We start from the raw sequence: 22,911 nt of genomic DNA on the forward strand, positions 1-22,911 counted from the left end.
GGGGCCCCGTGAGCAGGGAAAGAAGGAAGCGCCGGCGTCCCCCGGGAGCGCCGAGCCCCGCCGCATCCTCCCGACGCCCGTTCACGTACACGCTGCTCCCGAACCCCCGCCCGCCTTCTCACTGCCCGGGGGCTGTGGCCGCCCCGTCCACCGGGAGCCGCGATAACGCCGCGACCCTCCCACGGCCCCTGTGGCTTCGCATCAAAGTTAAACGCGCGCACCTGCCCGCAGCCCGGCCCTCCCGCCCAGCCCGGCCGCAGCGCTTAGTCACCGCGCTCGGGAGGGCATCGCGCGTTGGTCCCATCCGCCCCTTACCGGCGATGCGCAGCACGGCCCGCTCGGCCGGGTCCAGCACGGAGCCTCCGTGGATCTTCCGCTTGGAGCGTTCGTGCTTGGGCAGGTTCCAGGGCAGCGTGTCCCCCGGTGCCGGCGACCCCGTGCCCGACTTCTGGCTGAGGTCTTCCTCCTCGGAGAGATCGGCGGAGGACGACATGGAGCAGCGGTAGGACGCGGTGCCGGAGCTCTGCACGGGGAGACACAGACACACGGGGCCGTGGGTGTGCGGGAGGACGCGCGGGGGTCCCCGAGCCGGACGCGTGGCGTGGGAAAGCGTCCCTGAGGCGTGGGGTGGGGGGACGCAAAAACCGGGGCCGGGGAAGAGGAACGCCGCTCACCATCGCCGCGAAGGCACCGTCGGGCGATCCTCCGAACCCCGAGGCGGCTTCGGGGGTCTTGCTCGGAGGAATGGATGCCCGCGGCTCCGAGCCCTCCGCCCGCTGCTCCCACAATGAAGCCGGCGGTGACAACAAACCCTCCCGCTGCCAACCGCCGGCGTTTGGCTCCCCCGCCCGGGCGAGGGGCAGAGCTGCCGGCGCCGGTCCGAGAACGCGGCAGGAAAACGCCCGCCCGCCCCCGCAGGGCCGCCCGCACCGCACGGCCCCGACCCCGGCCGGGGGGTCCTTCGGGTCGGCCACGGTGAGCACCGCCCGCACCGCGCTGAAGGCGGCAATTTTCCCCGGGAGTACGTTTGGAGATGTAAATAAGCGCGGTTGCAGTGCGGGGAGAGGCTGCTGCCGTCCTCGCTGTCCTTTCCAAAGGGTGTGGAAGGAAGCGGAGATATCGGAATGATGAGGTTTGCACGGCAGAGCTGAGGATGAGGATGCAGCGCACTCTCACAGGTCAGCAGGGCAGGAGGGAGGGCTGCTGGGGCCTCTCCTCTGTGCCTTCTCTCTGCCGAGATGTGATGCCTGCAGGGGATGGGCGACAGCGACACCTTCGATTTGGGATTAGAGATGGGCACTACCATGTTCTCCTTTTGAAAACGCAGCCAGATGTGGGCCTGGGTTCTGTATCTGGTTTTTAGGGCTATGCCAGCCTCAGCTGAGAGAGGCACACACTTTTGGGCACTTGGCAGCCCTCATCCAGGCCATGCAGGCTTCAGGCTGTTGGATAACAAAAGTGCCTATGTTTTAGGCCTGCTCAGGAGCGCTCTTATCTAGGATGTGCCTTGAAATCCATATGGCTCTGCTTACAGAAGAAATTTATGCTGTGAATGAGTTCTGATAAAATTCCTTGCTGCTGTCTGAACAGTTCTCTTATCGGCACTCATGGGATGGGCAAATGAGCCACTATTATTACATCAGGAGTATTTACCCTTTAAAAAACACATAGTTCAGAGAAACAGTGTGATGCACAATGTGCTACACACAGAACTGCCAATAACAAACGATCTGCTTAGCTCCCTTATTTAAAGAAGGAATCCCCCATGTAAATAAGGCGATCTCTTATTCCTGAACACTTTGCTGACCTTGTTCACTGCACTGCCAAGTCTCTTTTCTCCCTCCAGCACTGGATAGCCAAGTCCAGAGGGCAGGGAAGAAAGAAATGGATGCTTACAAACAACTGACTGAATTCTTGATCGCTATATAGCAAAGAATAAACAGCATGAAGCAGCACGGGAGAATAGGGTTCCTGTGGCCTGTCCACAGCTCCACATTGTACAACAACAGTGTTCTCTGCAATCCCAGCATCCTGCTTTGGACCTGTGCCTTCCAGTGGTGCTCAGTGCTCAATGAGGACACGAATTTTGCCTTTCAGCATCTTCACCTTCTTCCTTCCTAGTTTGTAACAGGAAGACTGGAAGCAATACTTTGTTGATATTTATATAGCAATGGGAATATACAAAGTAGAATGGCAGATGTTACTGAAGCTTTGACGAAAGAGATCTGAACCCTACATTTACTTCTCAAAGTGCAATATAATTTTTATCCAGAAAGTTTCCCATTCCTCAAAGGAGCCCTTGGTAGCCATTCTCACTGATTAAATAACTCGTTTCATAGCTGCTCTTACACTTAGAAACCAAAAGCACTGTCTGGTGATGATTCCCTGCATAACACTGAACGGGCCATGCGCTTTGTGGAGAGATCCATTCTAAGAACAAGGATGCCGTCCCTCTGACCACAGCACTGGGAGGTGAGCTCTGTGATGAGCTCCAGCTCCCACACTTTTGAGAAATTACATGGAACGGGCAGAAGTAGGACAGCCTTTGGCATCTGTGCATATTCCCATTAGCCATGCTCTTTTAAGTTGTCTTCCTTCATGCACGCACTAACAAAGCTCATGATCTAGACCTACTTTGGTTTAAAATAAAAAATATGGAAAGCACCTCTATTGTTACACTGCTGTAAGCAAGTGGAAATTATACATACTGTACACAGTCCACTCAAACCTGGATCAGGCCTCTCCTTCCCTGCCTGCCCTGAGACACAGCGAGGGTCAGGGCTGATCCTCAGAGCAGGAAGATCCCAGCCCTGATGCTGCCTCTTACTCCGTGCCTCACTCCCATCGTGCATTCCTCCTGCTCCCTAGGCTGAGGACTCATCCATCGCCTCTGTGGTCGGACACAGCCGGGGAGAGCTGCTGGATTTGCATAGTATGTATGCCTAGAGCAGCTCGTGCACCGAAGCCTATTGGTGGCACATAAGCAAACCTGGGTTCAGTTCTGCCTGCATTAAAGCGCTAGTGCTGACGCACGGCTTCCCCGGCAGCGCCGCAGGGGGGTGCAAAGCGCCCGCAGCCAGCATCGCTCCCGGCGGCTGCGGCGGCCCAGAGAGCAGCGCGCATTGCTGCCGGTACCGCGCCGAGCCCTGCCGTCAGTGACACAGCAGTTGTCTGAGTCAGGCTCGCTGCTGCCCTGTAACTGCTAGCTGGTTTCCAGTAAGGGGAGGTGGGATTTCAAAGAAGCAATAGCACGCTTCTTGTAAGAGGGGTTTGGCGAAGGACCAAGTCATGATTCTCTCTCGAGGGGAGAAAAGAGGACTGTTTGTGGTAAGGAGGGCCCTACAGATGATAGGTGGAAAAAAGCGTAAGCTGACACGCAGCACCACACCTCCATCACATCAGGCACACCCAAACAGGATCTGATCCTGCCTGAACACTGCCGGGTTTTGCACTGTCATTCCTCAAGGGGAAAGATGAGCAGAGATTCATTTTGAACATCATGGAATCATAGAACTGCACAGGTTGGAAATACCTTAAAGATCATCGAGTCCAACCACAACCTTACCATACCACCCTAACTCTAACAACTCTCCGCTAAATCATGTCCCTGAGCACCACATCCAAATGGTTTTTAAATACGTCCAGGGATGGTGACTCAACCACCTCCCTGGGGAGCCTATTCCAGTGCCTAAGAACCCTTTCTGTAAAGAAGTTTTTCCTGATATCCAACCTAAACTTACCCTGGCACAACTTGAGGCCGTTTCCCCTCGTCCTGTCACCAGGAAGAGATCAGCCCTGCTCTCGCTGTAAGCTCCTTTCAGGTGTTAGAAGAAAGCAATAAGGTCTCCCCTCAGCCTCCTTTTTCCCAGACCAAACAGCCCCATATCCTTCAGTCTCTCCTCGTAGGGCATATTCTCCAAGCCCTTTGCAAGCCTTGTTACCCTTCTTCGGACCTGCTCCAGCACCTCCATGTGCCTTCTGTGCCCATGTGCCCAAAACCAAACACAGTACTCAAGGTGAGGCCTCACCAGTGCTGAGTACAGGGCCAGGATTACTTCCCTAGTGCTGCTCACCACACCATTCCTGATATAAGCCAGAATGCCATTGGCCTTCTTGGCCACCTGGGCACACTGCTGGCTCATATTCAGCCAAACATCAGCAGGCTCTGAACTGCCTGCCATGCAATCCAGGCAGCAGGAACAGCTGGGAGACTGAGACCGAATGATCATCACATTGTACAGTTCCCCATCTTGATGGCACTGGGGTTTGTGCTGTGCAACTGAATCATAATACAGAAGAATCTTCTCTTTGAGAAGAAATTCCATTGCAGTGGGTCCCTTAACTTTGCTTTTTGGAAGCTTTTGGGAAGTAGAGAAAGAACATTGCCTCATGCTTCTAACTGAGATTAAACCCTCAGTTTAGACACAAGTTCTTCATGTTTCATTCATACTAAAGTATTTCAGAGCTTATGGAATTCATTTTCTTTTCTTTTGTGGTGTTTGTTGTGAACAATGAATAAACATGAGCAGATATAAAACACTGAATCGTGGTTTACTGAATGTGTTTCAACAAAATCCCTTATAATTTAGAATAATGTAGAGTACCAGTTGAATGTAACGTGCTGTTTTCATCCCAGATTGAATGATATCAAAGTAGATAAAATTTTATAGTAAAATTACTTAATACATTTAAGACAAAATCTAGGGGCAACTGAATGTTCCCATTAGTAAATCTTTACCCCTTTAACCTGATTAGATGGTAATGCAATGCAGAATACAAAACACCCAATGTATGTAACCAGGCTGTGCGAGTCCCTGGGTCTGCATGCTGTCAGAAAGCATCAAAATTCAAAACACACAGAAATAAAAGTGCAAATAAGGGCAATGCAAAAGCAACTCTGCTAAGCTGGGGGGGGGGGGGGGAAGAAAAAAAAACAGTAAAAGAAAGGAAGGAAGAAGGAGGAAGAAGGAAGGAAAGAAAGAAAATCCACCAATGGAGACTCAGCTCTATTAAATGAGTATTTCTTCCTCTGGTTCTGTGCCAGTCATTTAAGAGCACGTTCATACTTGAAAGTGCCTTCATTAACAGGATGTGGAAATGTAAGAGTAGAGTTTCTGGCTTTTTGTATAATGTTACAGAGCAGAAAGCCAGCAGGTAAATACTCTAAATATGAAGCTCCTAAGCATCAAGAGTCTGTTTCTACATTAAACACCTTAGTGAACAGTTCTCATGAAGACTGTTTATTACTTTGTAAGGACAGTTTACATTGTCCATCTGTCTTTTTAATGGCAAGAGAGAAATAAGCATTCATTGTTTATTCCTGGATGAGACATGAAACTACGCAGCATGTGTACCACTTCTCATGTCAGGCACCTACTGGTCTGACACGATCCCATCTTCTGTAACTTAAAAGAAAATCAATTAGTGAATATTACACCACAGAAAGCTTTTGTTTCATTTACTTCGGGTGCTGGTGATCTCTTTCAGGAGCAACAAGTTGAGAGATGGTCCACATTTATAATTCCCTGTTAACTGTCAGATGACAGTTTTCACAGGTCTCAGCCATTTTTACCAATGGCAATGGGATAAGAGAAAAACAAGGCAGAAAACTTCCCTGCAGTTTAGAGTATATTGGTGTGTGAGGAACACCTGCTTGTAGGTTTTATTTTTCTTTCTTTTTCAAAGGAATAGGTTGGAAAGCAAGGCGTGCTTCATTTTGTGTAAGACCTGGACATAAGCAGGGCCAAATATATTCAGGCTAAAGTAGCCACATTGTGCCAAAGCTACCAGTTCTCCCAATGCACTGCTTAGTAAAACTGTACTAACTGTGATTATCTCTGAACGTAACTTGCAAATGAATAAAATTAGATCAGCATGACAGACCTGATATGTTCCATATTTAATCCATTCCTCTATTTCTCATCCATTTCTCTTTTCAGTTTTCCAATATGAATTGCAAGACTTAACCCTGAAGGAATGTACCTACATTTGTGGAAGCAAACAAAGTTACTGAAGATTTCTTAGAAGCGAAAATAAGAATTTCAGCTCTGAGCATCTGGGAAACTACAGTATGCAGAGTAAGTATTTTAGTTTAGCTTTATACTAAACCAATCAACAAGTGTTATTTCCATGATTTTTAAAAATCGGTGTTTCATAGATACTTATATGAGAAGTACCTAAAATATCACAATTTCATAGCCTCAAAATTCCCAGTCTCATATGAACTATTTTTTGTAGAAGAAATGCATGTACCTCAGATGACTGTTTTATACAGATGTTGCAAAAACCCTCCATTAACTAAAAATATTTTTAATTAATTTTTAGTTACAGTTATCTTGCATTTATTTAGATCCCCCTCATGTGCCAGACACAAAAGAGAATAATGTGACAGGTAGATTTAAGGTTTTTGGAGGGCACAGATGGTTTTATCTCCTTATTGAGAGCAGAAGGCAATCATGCAGCAGAGGAAGAATGTGGAACCAGAAATCATCTAGCTTCAGACACTTTTTACTGCCTTCTAAACTTCTCGTTGTAGTTTTTATATATGTTTTAATAAAAAACAAATTTCTCAACCAGAAATTCTGTATCAGAGTGTAAAAGAAAAGCAAGCTGAAGTATAAAATGGCTTTAGAATCTCTGATAAGCACAGATTACTTTCCAGAAAAAAAAAAATAAAAAAAGGATTTAGAAGAAATTTAGAAGAAATGAAAATCTTAAATTGTGGTATTGATATCATAGTGTTAGTAACAAGTGTTAGCATTTTTGGCTGATCCTTTTCCCTCCTTTCACAATTACACATTCATTTGCTCTTTTCCAGCTGTTTTAATCCAGTGTTTTAAAACAAAGTTTCATAGCTTGACCAATTGACATTTAACCATTTAAAGAATGTAAGTTCTTACAATTACATAACACTAGTAATACTAGCGTTAGTTAGATAGTAATTAAGTTACCAAATTGTTTTCAGATATAAAATCCATTTTTGGTTCCCTTATGTTTGGTTGAAAGTATTACCTGGACAAGCTTGAGTTTTCCTGAAAATGTTGAGGCAAAGGCTGACTCAGAAGCTTGAGAGCAAAATGGATGACAATATCCAGTAGCTCTCTGTCAACACTAAGAATTAAAAAAATAAAATGGAGAGGATTCTAGGCTTTGAAACAGCTATTTTGAATCAAGCTGTATACAGGGCTTTTGTCATCTTTGTTAAAAGTTTGTCAACATTTGCCAGTGATAAGTCTTTGAGATATAAATATCATGTGCTATCCCTGGCACCGCAGAGCATAAAGTAGAGCTCTTGAAAGCGTGGTTTTGATCTCACTGCTCTGACTACTACAGAGCTGCTGCAGAACCTACTTGATTAGAAGTAATTTTCCTCTGCCGGCACCTGAAATTTACACTTGGTCTTTAGTTTTTGAGATAACAGAATTCATTTGCTTAAATACTCCTTTTGCTTCCCTGATGCAAAGCCTGCATCATATTTCCTCTCAGCACTTTTTGGTTTTGCTGATCTGGTCAACTTCTCTTAATCTCTTATCTGCTCATCCCTGTCATCTAGTAGCCTTTCTCTGCAAAGTTAAATAGTTTGATTTATTCCTAGGCCTTAGGTGTTTACCAGTGTGATTTCACTGGATTTTTTTCCAACAAGGCCACATTTGAACTTATAGCTAAAACCTTTGTAGGTTGGCACACACAAACCAAAGACTGTCAGAAGTACAGCTGCCAGGCCACTGCTCCACCACCACAGACTGACCACGCAAACCCCATCCTCGCAGCTCTTACCTCCCATCTGAGGACACCTATCATCCTCGCTGAGAAGCTGAACAGGATACTTCCAGCATGGAGATTTGTGGACAAAGCTGATCTCTCTGCCTAATAGTCACTTGCCACAGTTGCAGACTGATTGCAATGTGGGCAGGAAGCATGGAAAGCAAGGGCAGGCAGGCAGCAGACCTGATGGGCAGGAGAGAACTGTTTTTTTTATATGCTCCTGGTGATTTGCTCGGCCGTGCTTAGCTAGGAAGAGGAAAAAGCCATATGATCTGAATGCAGAGAGGACAAACACCGGAACCAGGATGCTGAAGGAAAGGGCAGGAGAAATACAGCTGGACTGACAGCCTGAGGGACAAACACAGAGACTGGCTGAGCCCGGAAATACAATCTGGGGGCTGGAGCTGAAGAGACAAAGCGTTTAAGGGCTCAACAGCCTGCATAAAGACTAGAGGATATACAGAGCTGCAGGACAACAGCTGGGACAAGTGACTGTGCTGGAAAGAGTGGACCAAGGGAGAATCAAGGATCTGATGAGCTGTTGTGAAACTGGTAGTGCCTCAGCAAAAGGCTCTGAATGGGGTTACGTGATGAACAAGGCAGACAGGAACTGAGGAGACAGTCTCCAAGAAGAGATACAAACAGGAGCCAAGGAAGGTAAAAAGGGGGCCTCAGGGAGACACAGAAATTGAAGAGCTGGTTAGACAAGTACCTCTGAGCACCAAGGTAACTGAGCCTGGGGCTGGATTCACAGGGATTGAGACACAGGAATGACACAAGGACTAACAGCAAGAGCAGGAGGGCTGGGGTCAGCAGAGGAGCAAGTGGTGGGAAGCATGGCTGAGCAGGCAGAAGAAAGGAGCCAGCAGCAGGATGGAGGAAGGCCAGGAGCAGGCTGGAAGGAATAGGCCAAAAGTAGTAAAGCTTAAGGAGAATGTGCACAAAAAAGCACATTCCCCTGGAGAGCCTGTAGGAAACTGCAGGGAACTCCACCAACAGCAAATATCTGAAAGTTCCTCTAGAAAATTAACTCTTCCCCTGTATTATTGATTCTCATGGAGGAATACAAATACTGTCAATCTCCGAGTTTCAATAACAGAAATTTCTCTGGCATAGTTCAAGTGACAAAACCTGCTCATGAGCCACACAACAGGGCTTTCTTTTTAAGTAAATTATTTTCAACAGTAAAATCTTTTAACACCAGGTTCCTGCTAAAGTACTGTTCTTAAGGTTGCAAAATCAAGCAGTAAGATGCTACTAAATCCCTCAATCCCCTTAATTCAGCCTTTTTATTTCCACATCATGATGCAGTCATAACAATCTGGCCATACACTATTGCATCCACAATCTCTAGCCCGTTTAGTGCAAGTGATGGGTGGTATTCACTCCATGAATAGTTGCTCAGTATTTGGTTTTGCCATACGCTTTTCAGTGGGCAGCCCCAGAACTTTTCTTTATGCTGCTGAAATAATGATGTGAAGAAAAAATTATTTTGCAGACTGTTTTGTGGCGCTCTTCACTACAGTGAATCTAACTGCGTGGTATCTTCGCAATTAATGATGATCTTTTGAATTATACAGGGGACAAACTGAAACCAATAGATCAATTTTGGTACCTGAGGTCAAACTAGGGACAGGGATCTCATTTTTAAGAGTTACTAGAATCATGCATTAGTAATACTCAGAGCCTGGACACGTGGAGTTCCATGCTGAGTGGCAGTTTGAGAACTTTAATAAACCTAACTACATGCTGTAAGTCAGGCAATTGGAAAATGGAGGATAAAGTGTTTTAAGCCAGTCGATCGGCAAGTTCACAGTGACCTTGTGCCCATCATTCTTCAAGGCAGCACTGACTGCTTTTTATAGAAATAAAAGATCCTTTCTTCTCTTGCAATCTCCTGTTTTATTCATTTACACACTCTACAACTTCTGCAGTAAGACTCCCACACATAAGAGTCATCTCAAGAGCACTTCCATCCTACAATGGATGTACAGAGTACATCCTGAAATAAAGAGTGTGCCAGCATACATTTACAGTCTATATGGCAATGTAGATGCATAGTCAACTGAAGTAAAGCTGCACATGTAACATTAATTCCAGCATTTCCTAACATTTGAATACCTGCCTTTGTCAGCCTGTTCTTTTAACGTAATACCAGGTGCAATGCTCTATATAAATACTAATGGATAATGGAGTCCCTTGCTATATAAAGATGAACTGTTTATGTGCTACAGTAGGATGTTATACAATACAACTCTGAAGACTGACTCCTGAGGAAGAGGAAACATCTGCATTTAGAGTATAATTACTAGGCATCTGAGAGACAATTACTGGTCATTTTAAGCTGTGCAAACAACACCACTGCAACAGAATCATAGCTGATTAATGATGTTTTAACCTGCCTTCTGCTACTGTACAGAAAATCACTAGAAAAACAATAATCATTTTAAATCTCAAATCAAGTTCTTAGCACTGTATTTTTGTATTTTAACCAAAAAATATTTTTAAATTTGTAAAGACATCACCTCTATGACCTACAAGTAAGAAACCCTCAAGAAATCTCTTCAAAGTCCTAAACTACCTAGGAGCTGGGCAACAGGAACAGAAGAAATGGGCAACTTCTAGCACGCAACAGATGAGCTGCAGGGTGAAGCTAAAAGGAAGTCAGGAGCAAGCAACAAGGGAGGAGGTCACAGAAACTAACAGAAAAGTGGGAAAGAGTCTTTGTGCAAAACTGCTTCAAAAGGGTTTATGAGGGGATTTATCTGCTTTAAGAAAAACAGTGAAACATAGAAGTCCAAGAAACAGGTGCAAACAGTCCCTTGGTGGGCATTTGTGTGTTTGGAAAGGGAGAGAGCCCCTTTGAAGTCAACCTAATGTCCACTGAAGGCTCTCATTTATTTTGAAGGCAACAAATGCAACTTACACAGAACAGGCACCTAGAGATATTTTTCAAGATGCTAAGATGCTTCAAACTTGTTAAAATTTTTTATAAGTTAATCACTTAATAAACCCTCTCCAGTTCTTCTTAAAATCAATATCAATATTCTTTAGATACTGAAGCAAAAACTACACACATTGTTTCCCTTTTTTAATGTTCATTCACATGTTCTTTGCATTCATGCGTTCCCTGCATTTCTTCACTGTGGCTCTATTCATCCTGAGAGTGAATGTGTGCTTCATGTGCTCAAAGATTTGTCACACGTTCTGAGAGCATTAATAGAATGTTAAAAAATGCTGAAGATGAAAGAAGACTTGGTTGTGCTTTGCCATATCTGCTTCTAAATGTGATTCACAAGAGACGCAACCCAACCCATGGAGATGTCTCCAAAAGAAAGCTATGTAACCTGTAGATGAAATAGCTAATAGTTGGAATTAACCAGATCTTGTGCAATGTGATGAGTAATTTTTGTATGTCATCTCAATTGGGTCACTCAAAATATCAAGTAAAGTACATCTTGATATTGGAAAAACAGTAAATAGCATTAGATAAAGAAAAAAATGGAAATTATGTCATGAGACTTTAAAAAAAAAAACACTTAAAAAGGCCTTCAAAATAATTTTTTCACAGGAAATACTTCATGTGAAGTAACACAAGTATCAACTAATACCTAGACCTCTGTTACTGATCTGGTATCAAACATTTTTAAAATCATATATTTTTCTTCTGGAATTGTAATAGTTTCTTTTTTTTTCCCCCTCATAAATAAAGGTTAAAATACATAAAAGCAAAAACCAGGATAGCTGAATAATACTGGATGGTGTTGCTCATGGTCTTAAATGCATTATAAACTGATTAACTTTGCTTTCCAGTCTGCGTCATCAGACTCTTTACAGTGTAAGCTTCACCTCAGTCACAGGAGTCTCAGTGGAGCCAAACAAGGCTGCTTACATCAGTAGACTTTTAACACATGCACCTGAAAGTGAAGGAACAAGGCTTACTTACAGCCTCTGTAGTCTCACCTGCCGCTTGAAGAGATGCTGCCATGACAAATGCAAGTGTAAATTTTGATAGGCATCATCTTAAACAACCTGGGTGCTCGAATGAGTCAGGTGATTCAGAAGCACTTCAAATGGTTTAACAATGAAGATATCAAAAGGTGCTGCTTTGAGAGCATCTCCTTTCAGCTATGCATTTAAACACACAGGATAGAACTGTCAGAATTGTATGCCTAACTGAGTCCACAGCACAGAAGCTAGGCACATCTACACTAACTCAAGGTTATCACCTGGTTCCAGGCCATCACAGACAAACAAACTTAATAATTTACAGAGTGGTATAATCTTGCTTTAGATTAGACCACAATGAAAAACACAGATAATATTTGCAAAACACTTGTCATAAAAGTCTTCCATTTGCACAGATTAAAACTCGCCCTGGAGAAATCTCTCTTGACAGCAGCAAACTCATAAAAGGCTCCTTTTTGCAAAAAATTCCCTTTTGCAGAAAATTGAACTACTATTCAGAATGAGCCATCTGATTCTTGAAAGGAGATACATAGGGCTCCTTTGACTTGTGTGAAGTCATGCTAATTTAAAGAACACAGTCCTGCTTCTCAGAGGTTCTCCATTGTGTTCAAAAATTCAAAGCACACTTTGGTAATAGGTATCCATGCTCTTGGTGTGAAGAGGGCCTTGAACTGTGACTGTACAGAACAGCTCAAATAACACAACTACCAATGAGAAGACCTACAGGGCACAATATTGAACATTGTCATAAAAGAGGTAAACTGCACAATATTATGCTGATGTTTCACTGCAAGAGGATGAATAAAATCAAGTGTTAAAGGATATTAACTATTTCTTGTAAAGATCAGCATTAAGACAAAGTATACGAAAGTATTAAAATCAAAAGAAACTGATGTTCTATTTCTGCAAACATCTGCTCATGGAGATTTTCAAAGAGAAAACTATTCAGGAATGTTATTCCCAAACATACACCTAATTTAGTTTTGACATGATACTCGAAAGATCTCAGTTTACTATGAAGTGAGTGAGAAATAAGCCAAGCAAATGGAGATAATTTTGGGTATGTCCAGGAAAATGAAAAAAACATATTTACATGCAATAATGTCAACTAAATACAAGATGAGCCAAAGCAGCAGGAAGCTTAGCATTTAAACTTCAAATAAAAATTTTAAAGAAATACGTGAAAAGTGTTTATTATGTTATTATAAGTGTTACTGTATCTTAATTGAGAGGCAACACAGACTAACATACGTTAGGGCTGGTTAAACAAAAATTTTCTGGAGCAAAGAAGTTTTCCACAAGGCTGCTTCATAATTGCTTTGGAAATACCTCTTATCAGAATACAGGAACAACAACAAAACACAGAATTAATCAAAAAGCAATGAAAATAATCATATAGAGAAATCTTTTATGAGCAGAAATTATATCTTCTAGTTAGCAGACATCATTTTTTCAAGCAATGACTAAGCAGGATATGGCCAGAACTGCCTATGAATACTTCCACGGTGAAAACATCAAGGCAATAGATGATTTATTTTTAGTGCCTCAAGTGAGCAGAACTAAGAATAACAGGAAAAAATAATGGAAAATGATGGAGAATTATGCAGACTAACAAGCATTTCTGGCACTAAGTCATGTAAAACTGTATGAAGCCAAGGGCCAAAAGTATCATATTTGAGATGTCAAGACAGAGCAGAGCAAAGCTGCACCAAAGTGAAGGATGGATGACTTTGTGGTTCTGAGGAACTTTGCAACACCGCAATGATTTGTCATGGCATGAACCTTATGCATGCTGTCACCATGACATCAATAATACATTGAGAATAACTTAGAATGTCCATAAGGAATGAAATTGGTGACTCATGTTTTCTGGATTGTAGTGTAATAACAATAATGATACTTTTTTTTTTAATAATGTGAGTTCATCAAGGCTTTAGAACAAAAGACTATCAAAAGAACTATACAAAATTGCATAGGAGATACACAGCAAAAGTAATTTCAAGGTACCAACACAATGGTGACAGCTTTGAGAGAAGTTTACACTAAGCCTAGGATTTATTACTGTTTCAATGGTAAGACTTGTCAAACACGAGCAGATCTGTGAAATGCAGTGAAACTGAAGTTGCACAGTAACTGTGCCCGTTTCTTGTTCTTGCATTATTTATTTTTGCTGATCCTAAAGTCTCTGACATGCTCCTAACTTAAGGGAAAAATAGAACTCTATTAGCTTCACTAAAGCATTCTTCAAAGCCTATTTTGTTGCTCATAGAATTTCCAGTTTTGGTTCTTTAATTCAGCACCACCTTTCTTAATCTCCATGATGATAATCAGCAACAGTTGGTAATACCCTCAGCAACTACAGATGAACCTACTTTCAGCATAGGTCTACCAGAGAAGAAAATGAGACTACATACTGAGTAATGTGTTCGGTTTTGGACCCCTTACTACAAGGAAGATATTAAGGCCCTGCCAAAGAAGGGCAATGAAGCTGTGAAGGATATGGAGTACAGGTCTTATGGGGAACAGCTAAGGGAACTGAGGCTTAGTCTGAAGAAGAGGAGGCTGAGGGGAAACTATCATGCTCTATTTTTGCTTGAATTGGAGGCTATGGAAAGATAGGGGGTTGGCCTTCTTTCCTAGGTGAGTAGCAACAGGACAAGAGATAATAACCTCAAATTGCACCAGGGGAGGTTCAGGTTGGACATTAGGAAAAACATTCTTGGAAAGAGTAGTGAAGTACTGGAACATTCTGCCCAAAGAGGTGGTAGAGTCACCATCTGTAACAGCAGCAGTACCAGCACAACGAGAACGTGTTAACAAGAAAAGGAGGATGCTCACCCATCTCCAAAGATCCAGGCTCATAGAAAGACTCCACAAAAGAGAGATCACCAGTAAGAGAAGCAACCTCAGTGCTATTCAGCCCTTAAATGGGATCTGAGCCTGGCTCCACCCCTTTGATTGCACAGGTGAATTACCTTCACCTGCCCTTCCAGGGCTGTGGGGTCTTTTCCCCAGGTGTTCAATCAGTGGTTCAGGCTGTGACTGAACCATACTCCATCCCTGAAGGTGTTCAAGGAAAGTGTAGATGTAGCACTGAGGGATGTGGTTTAGTGGGCATAGTGATAGGCTGATGGGCAGACAAGATGATCTTAGTGGTTTTTTCCAACCTTTATGATTCTGTGAATATTAAGAACAAACAAATAAGAAAGGGAATAAAAAAAAATAGATTCTGGAATGGAAAATAATAGAGGAGGTCAGAGAGGGGAAAGAGGGAGAATAAAGTGGGCAAAGGATAAGAAGCAAGTAAAAAACAGACAAGACCAGGTTTAAAGATAGAGACCTTACAAGAATAATGGAGTCAGATGAAGTAGCCTGAAGAGCAAGGTAGGATGGGAGCGAATGGAATAGGGTAGGGAGGAAAAAGTTTTAAAAAGATAAGATACATCAATCAGATCAAACTAAGCAATAGGAACAGCAGCAGAGTAAAACAAGAGAGAAGTAGAAACAGGAGAGAACAGAGGAAACTGGGAAGCAGTGAACTGAAAGCAGAGAAACTAAGTATGCTGGCTAATAGGTAAAACTTGTGGCTGGTGCTGGCAAATTCGGCCTTCCTTTCTGTGCAGAAGTTTCTTGCTCTCAGGCAATACACTTCCACCAAAGAATGCTCTTTTTCAAATTAACTACAGAGCTTCCTGGTAATTCTTGGTAATGCATTAACAGAAATCCTAGAATGTTCAGTTTGGATGGAAGAACCTTGAGACAGTCTTTAATTGGGTATGCTGAATGGTTACCTTTTTAATAATGCTGTCTTACTGGAAGTAGTTCAAGCCTCTTAACACAGGTGCAGATAGGTTAGTCAACAAACACATCAAAAAGGTGAATTCTTATTAAAAAGAGAAATGCATGATGTCTGCAGGACATACAATTATTTTTACATACATTCGCATTTGGAATTGTCATATTTCCTCCCTAAAAGTAGGATATCAAAATTAAACGAACTACGTATAGATCAAGCTGAAGAGCAAAGAGCAATAAGATTCTATGCAAAATTGAGCAGAAGTATTATAAATACTGTATAAAGCAGAAGAGACCTCAAAAATTGTATGCAGTAATGAGGTTTAATATAAATTTGGTTCAGTACATAGATTCTCTGATAAATTTAGTGAGGAATTTCAATAATATCTGATCTCAGTTTCAATTATATGCTATAAAAATCTGTTAAATAATATCAGTATAAAACTATCAAATAAAATATGTGATGATTAACTATTTGCTGAATATTAAATCAAAATTCAAAAAACCCCTCTTCAGAATTGTATTTTTTGAAATTATGAATCAGCATTAGGTGAACTCTTACACTGTTGCATGTGGAGTCACTGAATGTGAGAACTGAAAAGATCTTTAAAATTGAGGGACAGAATACAGGTGGCCCAAAATTCAGAATCATATTACATGCCCCTTAGTGTACTTTCAGTGCCACTTATCTCTATGGGTAGAACACTTACTGGTTTTCGAGTTGGTGTAACTTGAACAGAATGATAAAATTCTGGTTGCACTCGGCTGCTTTTCTTGATTTTCCTTTTTCTTACAGAGGTTTCCTGCTCGCTTAGATGGTGAGCTTCTACTAAAGGCTGTGTTTCCTCAAGGCGAGGTGCTACACGTCTTCTGGCATGACGAGGACTTGATCTAAAGCCCTGCCACAGAAAAAACAACCACCGTGTTTAACATCTACAGTAGAGCCACGTAACAACAGAGAAATCACACAAGATCTTAACAAGGACAACACTGAGGTACAAGCATGCTCATTTTAAATTAATATAATGTCCATATACACTGCATATAACAATAAAAGGATGTTGCCATGTGCTGTGAATGTCACATTTGTTTCATATATTTCATATTACGTATGTTATTGATTCAGCTAGCAGTGATAACTCCTGTTGCTTTTCTTTATGAGCCCACATTAATTCTAAGTAAATAACTATAATTTAAAATTTATAATTAAATGTTCCAAGTTTTCTCATGGCCTTGTGAGAAATTGCTTTAGAGAGTGTGAGCAGAAAATACACTTTTTTTTTTCCTGAATGGAAGTGAAGAAAAAATTGGTAGCTAGCAACACAATGACCTTGTGTAACTGTTCTTGTTAAGAGTTCTGATGCTGCTAGATCTAGGACCTTACCATTTGGAATAGAAGAGTTATGAAAGATAGCTGTCTTTTGCTTATTATCTGGGAAATACATGCATATTTGGCCAAAATAGTAAGTTTAGGAAGAGCTTCACAAATGCTTCACACAGGTTTGCTGTGAAAATTTCTGAACATCAATCAGTCTTACAGCCTTACAACAATTTCATTTATTGAATGGTAACAGATATAATACTAGCCCTGTATTGCTACTCACAGAAGTTTATACAGAGCATTCTCATATTTTCCTGGGTTCCCTCAACACCAATCATCATGAATGTGCAGGAGCCTGCCACCTGACCAGGCTGAACATCAGTTTCATTTCCTTGGTCCCACCAAGGGACCAAGAACAAATGGGCCAGATCTATGTCCTTAGTGACAGTCTGGAGTTTATGGACTTCATTCTCTTTCAAAACAAGGAATAGATACAACAAATTTCTGATTTTCTACCTTATTTTTCCTTTCAGTGAAATGTTTCTATCAATGTCCTTATTCAACAAATCCAGCACTCAGAAATAACCTGTTCGTATAGAGAGTAGAGCTTCTACAAATTAGGATTTTAGTTAAAACTGCAGCAATCCATGCTGTGAGCCTCAGTGTCCTGAGCTCCGGTCAGTTGAAAACTAGTGAGAACAATAAATTTCCTTACAAACTTGCTGTTCTTTCTTGCCCTCTACTTTTTGCTTTTGAATTACAAATCCAGCACAGAAAAGTTATGCTAAAATGTTATGTTTGTGGACAGAGGTAATCAAAAGTCAACTGGGTGGCTTTTTGTGCAGATTGGATTGATTCCTCTAATGACCTGCAGTCTATTATGGGCACTATGCATGGACAGTTATTTTAGCTCTTTAAGGAAATGCTCCTGATGCCAAAACACACAAACATAACACACAAAATATTTACGTACACATGCTGGTAATTACAACAGACACATCTTGCATGCAACATGATGTGAAAAGGCTGAATTGCCAAAATCAGCACTTGGGCAAACCTAACTTCTCATAGCAACCTTCAATTGCTGGACAGGAATGGACCCCAGCCCTACTTAGACCATGGAGGAGGTTGAGTTTGTACATGTGCTGCATCAGGACTGTGAAGTATATATGACAAAGATGCATCCCAAATTTCCTGAATCCTTATTTATGATCTGTCCTACACTACTGAAGCAAAAGAGTTGTTCAGGCTACATGCAGGAGCTGACTTTGATTCCCTGTATCTTTAATATACAAGCATATTTCTGCACATCAACCAAGACACGCAGCAGGGAAGCTGCTGCAGCCAATAGACCTACATTGATTTAGGATGGCCTGTAAACATTCCAATACATAAATCTATGAGATGTTCCATCATGCTATTGCAATGGGAGAAGCTTTTGCCCCATTTTCTCTGCACACTGCAGTTAACATATTTGCAGTGTATCATCCATCATGATACTAAGGCCAGTCAGGATAACAGGACAAAAATACAACACAAGGCGCCCACCATTACAGAGCTTACTTGTAGAATTTATTTATTTATTTATTTATGTATTTGCAAAAAATAGTAGTGTGCACTGGGGATTATTCCACAATAAAAAAAAATACTCTTTAAGAGACCAAAATACTCCGCAAAACTGTTCTGATTTTCTAAATGTAAAACAGATTATGATTCATTCACAGATAATGGCCACTGGGGCTGTGTCAGGGGAGGGTCAGGCTATATACATCACACTTCAGTTGCTCCCTTACCACACTCCCATCCTGCTAGCAAGATAAAACTCTTTGGGAAAGTATGTTTATGTAACAGAAGATTTTGGTAGAAGCTAAGCAGCTCTAAAAGTGCTTACAGATGCATGCCAAATTCGGTTTTAAGTATGTGGGTCTCCCACTGAATGACTTCCCTTCAAAATACTTCAAGATATACTAATTGAGTATTATGCTTCAATATTAAAAAGTCACTCGTGATTTCCAGAAAGGTCTGTTTATGCACAGCACATCTCCTTTGTATTTGGCATATATTTTTTTCTCTTTCTCTCTAGCAAGAAAATGAAATCTTTATCTCTTTAAGAGCTCATCTGCTACTGCTGCTGAAGCTTATTCTTCACTTGAAGTCATAATCTGTCTGCATTGGCGTGAGTGGTTACTCTGGAGAGGATTATAATGCGATGAAGGCAGAGGATCATGATTTCAGGTGGAAAATTGATTCCTTACCAAAAGATAATATTACAAGGGCAGAGTCCTTAGACTAAAACCTGAAATGCTTACTCATTCCTGCAACAAGACTTTGCAGAGGTGCAAAGAACTGCAGAAAATACTTAAGAGTGATGCAGTGTATGGGAGCTGCTGTTCCTCACTCAGTGCAAAAACTAGATCTGCCAGAGATTCCTTCAACAGTGAAATTAATAGAAGCACCATGTGCCACTTGTGTTATTATTCTTCAGTTGAGCCCAAAGTTGAAAACTTGCAGTACTAACATGGCAATCAAATTAAAAAAAAAAAAAAAAAATTGAAAATGACCAAAATATTTGTTTATTTGGTAAAGAAAGCACTAATTTAGATGGCAAGCCAGAGATGGAGAGCAGATGAGTATTACAAAGTATTCATGGACACAGTACACAGTCTGAGACCAAGCCACTGAGGAAGCATTAGAGATTTTAAGATGATGCAAGGCAACATGAGGTTGCTCTAACACTGTTAAGCAATTTGTACTTTCCAGAGTCATGTGAATGCTGTGTCACTGGACAATGACAAACCTCTTCTTCTTTGTGTTAGGAGATAGCTGTTCCTTCCTGGACCCTACTGCTTCATTCATTTTTTTATCTCCATAATAAATTACGACACAAGGCAAACCAAACAAGTAATACTTCAAATACATGTTTTTAGAAAATCTCTTTTCTTCTAGCACTATTGTACAAAGAGCACAGGTTTACATCATAAGGTATTCTTCCTTAAAGAAAAACCAGAACCAGCTTTTATGTATCACAGAGAAACTCAAGAAACAAAAAAGACCAGAGTTTATCTTCTCTCCAAAATCATTCACGCTTGTCCTTCTAGTTAGCTCCCTAAAGGAAAGATTTCTGCCTTTGGAGGAAGGCTGGGAAGATCCAGATTTTAGCTGAGCTTTGTGAATTAATCCTTTTATGCCTTCTCTAAAGGTTGTGGGCTTTTTTTCTGGAATGAAGTGTGGTAACACTGAATAGACCTGTTGTGTCCATCATTTCATCTAAACTAATGAGGAATGATCCAAATTGGCACCATGTGCCAGTGAGCACAGCTGAATGTTGTATAAAACAAATTCCGTGGTGAGATGCTCCATTAAAAAAAGAATCTTCCTCTCCAGCCAAATTTTAGGATCACACCTCTAATTCAGTGCCTGATTTGTGTGTACAGAAACAGTGTGGGATGCCTATGACCAAAGCTCAGAAGATCTGTATCTCTAGCTACCTGAAGGGAGTCTGTAGTGAGCTGGGGGCCAGCCTCTTCTCTCATGTAACTGGTGATAGGAGTGGATGGAATGGCCTCAAGTTGTGCCAGGGAAGATTCAGGTTGGACGTTAGGAAATACTGCTTTTCTGAAAGAGGGGTCAGGTGCTGGAATGAGCTGCCCAGGGAGGTGGTGGAGTCACCAACCTGGACAACAAGCATTTAGATTTTGTGTAGAGGGACATGGTTTAGTGAGAACTATTGGTGATAGGTGGACAGTTGGACTGAATGATCTTGTAGGTCTGTTCCAACACCGGTGATGCTGTGATTGATTCTATGATCTCCAGAGTCTCCCTTTGGAACAGGTGAAGTCAGTGGGTCAGACGAACCTGGAGTGACTGCTTCTCTCCACTGGCCATAAATGAAGCCTAGGATGACTGCTTCACTCACAGATAGCTGTGCTCCAAGTGTCCAAGATTAAACAGTATGAATCTGACCCATGATGAACATGAGGAATTTGGTCTGCCTTGGATCCTCCCATCTACGTTGTATCAATAGGCTTCCTTTTATTTTCCTCTTCCTACAAGATAACTGCAGTCTTTTTCCATCAGTTCTGTGTGAGAGTTTTACATGTCCTTATTCATTAACATAACTCTTTCTGGATCCACATAATTTAGCACAGTATTCTTATTAATTTCTATTACTGATATATATATAATAGTTTTGTGTGATTTTCAATTCCATTTAAATATTTCCCATCCCATCTTCTTTTTTGATCAAGTTATACATCTGATAGAGGTCATCGATGAACTGTAATTCAAAAGATCCTTTCTGGAGACCACGACCTTAAAAATTAACAAAGTCCACATATGATTTTTCTCTGTAATATGACCAGCTCTTGAATATCATTATGTATTAATTTATCCCATTTTTCAGAATTTTATGTGGTCTGGTATTTGATAACACTCTGCAGGCTTTATGTCATCGCCTATTTCCCTTCCTACTTCATTCATTAATATTAAAAACAGGATTTTGAACCTTCTTAAATAACGTCCCTAATTTTTGCTTTTAATGAGGACATTTTGGATAACATATGAAACTTTTTTTCTTTCACTTCATTTTTCTACTTTTATTTTTAATTGTTCATCTGATGTTTTAATAGAGCCATATGAACACAGCAGTGCTATCCCATGAGTGCATTGTTGCTTTTGTGACACAAATCTTTGATCCATTCTCTAGTTATGCTGTTTATTAATTCACCTGGTTCTTTTTTTCCCTCTATTTTAACCTTTTACAATCCCTACTGCCTTCATCGTGCATTGCCTACTATCATATTAATTCTTCATCTTTTCCAATATGAATTTTATGTTGCATATTTTGGGAGTTAGAATTCTAATTTTGTAGCTTAATCTTTCCAGCCAGCATGTATTTTCAGAATCATCAGACATTACGAGATGTAACACTGCCTTATCTGATGTCCAGATGCATTAACTTCAGTGGACTATGAACTGCAGCTCACTTTATCTTCTGGCAGAGCTTCAGTAAACTGCAGAAAAACTGCTAGTCAGCAGTAAGCAACATTGCAGCATACCAACAGGAATGGCAATTGAACTCAAATATATTTGCAAATGCCTTCACATATATTTGGACGAGTTCCTTAGCTTAAATGACAAGGCTACTCACATAGTGGACTAAGGGAAGCAAGTTGATGTAATCTTCTTGGATTTCAGCAAACCTTTCAATACTGTTTCTCACAGTACCCTTTTGGACACATACAGCTAGGCAAGTGCATAGTATGATAGGTGAACAATGAGTTGAGAGTCAAGCTCAAAGGCTTACAGTAAATGGGATTACATCAGGCTGGCAGTCACTCTCTGGTGGGATTCCCCTGGGCTTCATTTTAGGTCCAGTACTCTTTTATTTTTGCCAATGACTCGGACACAGAATTTGAAGGTATACTAAGTCTGAGGAAAACACTAAATTAGGAGGAGCTGTTGATTATTTCAAGGATAGAGAGACCTTCCTGAGAAACTATGACAAATGAGAAGGCAGGACAATCACCAAACTGCATGAAGTTTAACAAAAGCTAGTGCCAAATTCTGCACCTACAACAGGGAAACCTGTCTTTGCTTACAGTCTAGGGTATAAGAGAGTAGAGACCCTATGGAAAGGGATCTGGGGTTCTGGTTGACAGCAAGTTGGACATGAGGCAGCATGAGCCCTAGTAGCCCAGAGGGCCAACACACCCTGCAGTGCCTCAGGCCCAGAACTGCCTCTGGGAGAGGGGAGGGGTTGTCCTGCTCTGCTCTGTGCGGCCTCACCTCCAGCACTTGTGCAGGTTTGAGTTAGCACAGTGTAAGAAGGAATAAAACTATGTAAAGAATGTCAAGGAGGACTATAAATATGATGAAGAGTCTGGAGGACAGACATAAGAGGAGCGCTGAGGTCCCTCGGTGTGCTCAGCCCAGAGCAAGGAGCTGAGGGGAGGCCTGATGGCAGCTGCAGCTCCTCACAGCGCAGAGGCAGCGCTGAGCTCTGCTCTGTGTGACAGCGACAGGGAACGGCATGGAGCTGCATCAGGGGAGGGCAGCTGGGG

General features: G+C 41.7%; 1 protein-coding gene and 1 long non-coding RNA gene across 15 annotated transcripts in view; one reads left to right on the plus strand and one right to left on the minus strand.

The window, feature by feature from the left end:
* The window catches only part of DST (dystonin), a 293,579-nt gene that overhangs the window by 260,877 nt on the left and 9,791 nt on the right, over window positions 1-22,911 (minus strand). For all 13 annotated transcript variants that reach the window (XM_052694767.1, XM_052694838.1, XM_052694728.1 and 10 more), the window contains exons 3-4: window positions 16,239-16,427; window positions 316-523 (exon numbers count right to left, since the gene is read on the minus strand). In XM_052694767.1, the coding sequence (XP_052550727.1) occupies window positions 316-523; window positions 16,239-16,427 (397 nt within the window). The remainder of the gene's footprint in view (window positions 1-315; window positions 524-16,238; window positions 16,428-22,911) is intronic.
* Window positions 390-21,141, plus strand: LOC128086373 (uncharacterized). Of its 2 annotated transcripts, XR_008209352.1 has the most exons (4): window positions 390-502; window positions 5,940-6,077; window positions 16,325-16,523; window positions 20,663-21,141. It is a non-coding gene; the product is annotated as an uncharacterized LOC128086373 (long non-coding RNA). The 2 variants fall into 2 exon arrangements; XR_008209356.1 differs by lacking the exons at window positions 16,325-16,523; window positions 20,663-21,141 and adding an exon at window positions 7,677-12,954.

Source organism: Tympanuchus pallidicinctus, unplaced genomic scaffold (assembly GCF_026119805.1).
Source record: "Tympanuchus pallidicinctus isolate F22 unplaced genomic scaffold, pur_lepc_1.0 scaffold1, whole genome shotgun sequence".
NCBI lineage: Eukaryota > Metazoa > Chordata > Aves > Galliformes > Phasianidae > Tympanuchus > Tympanuchus pallidicinctus.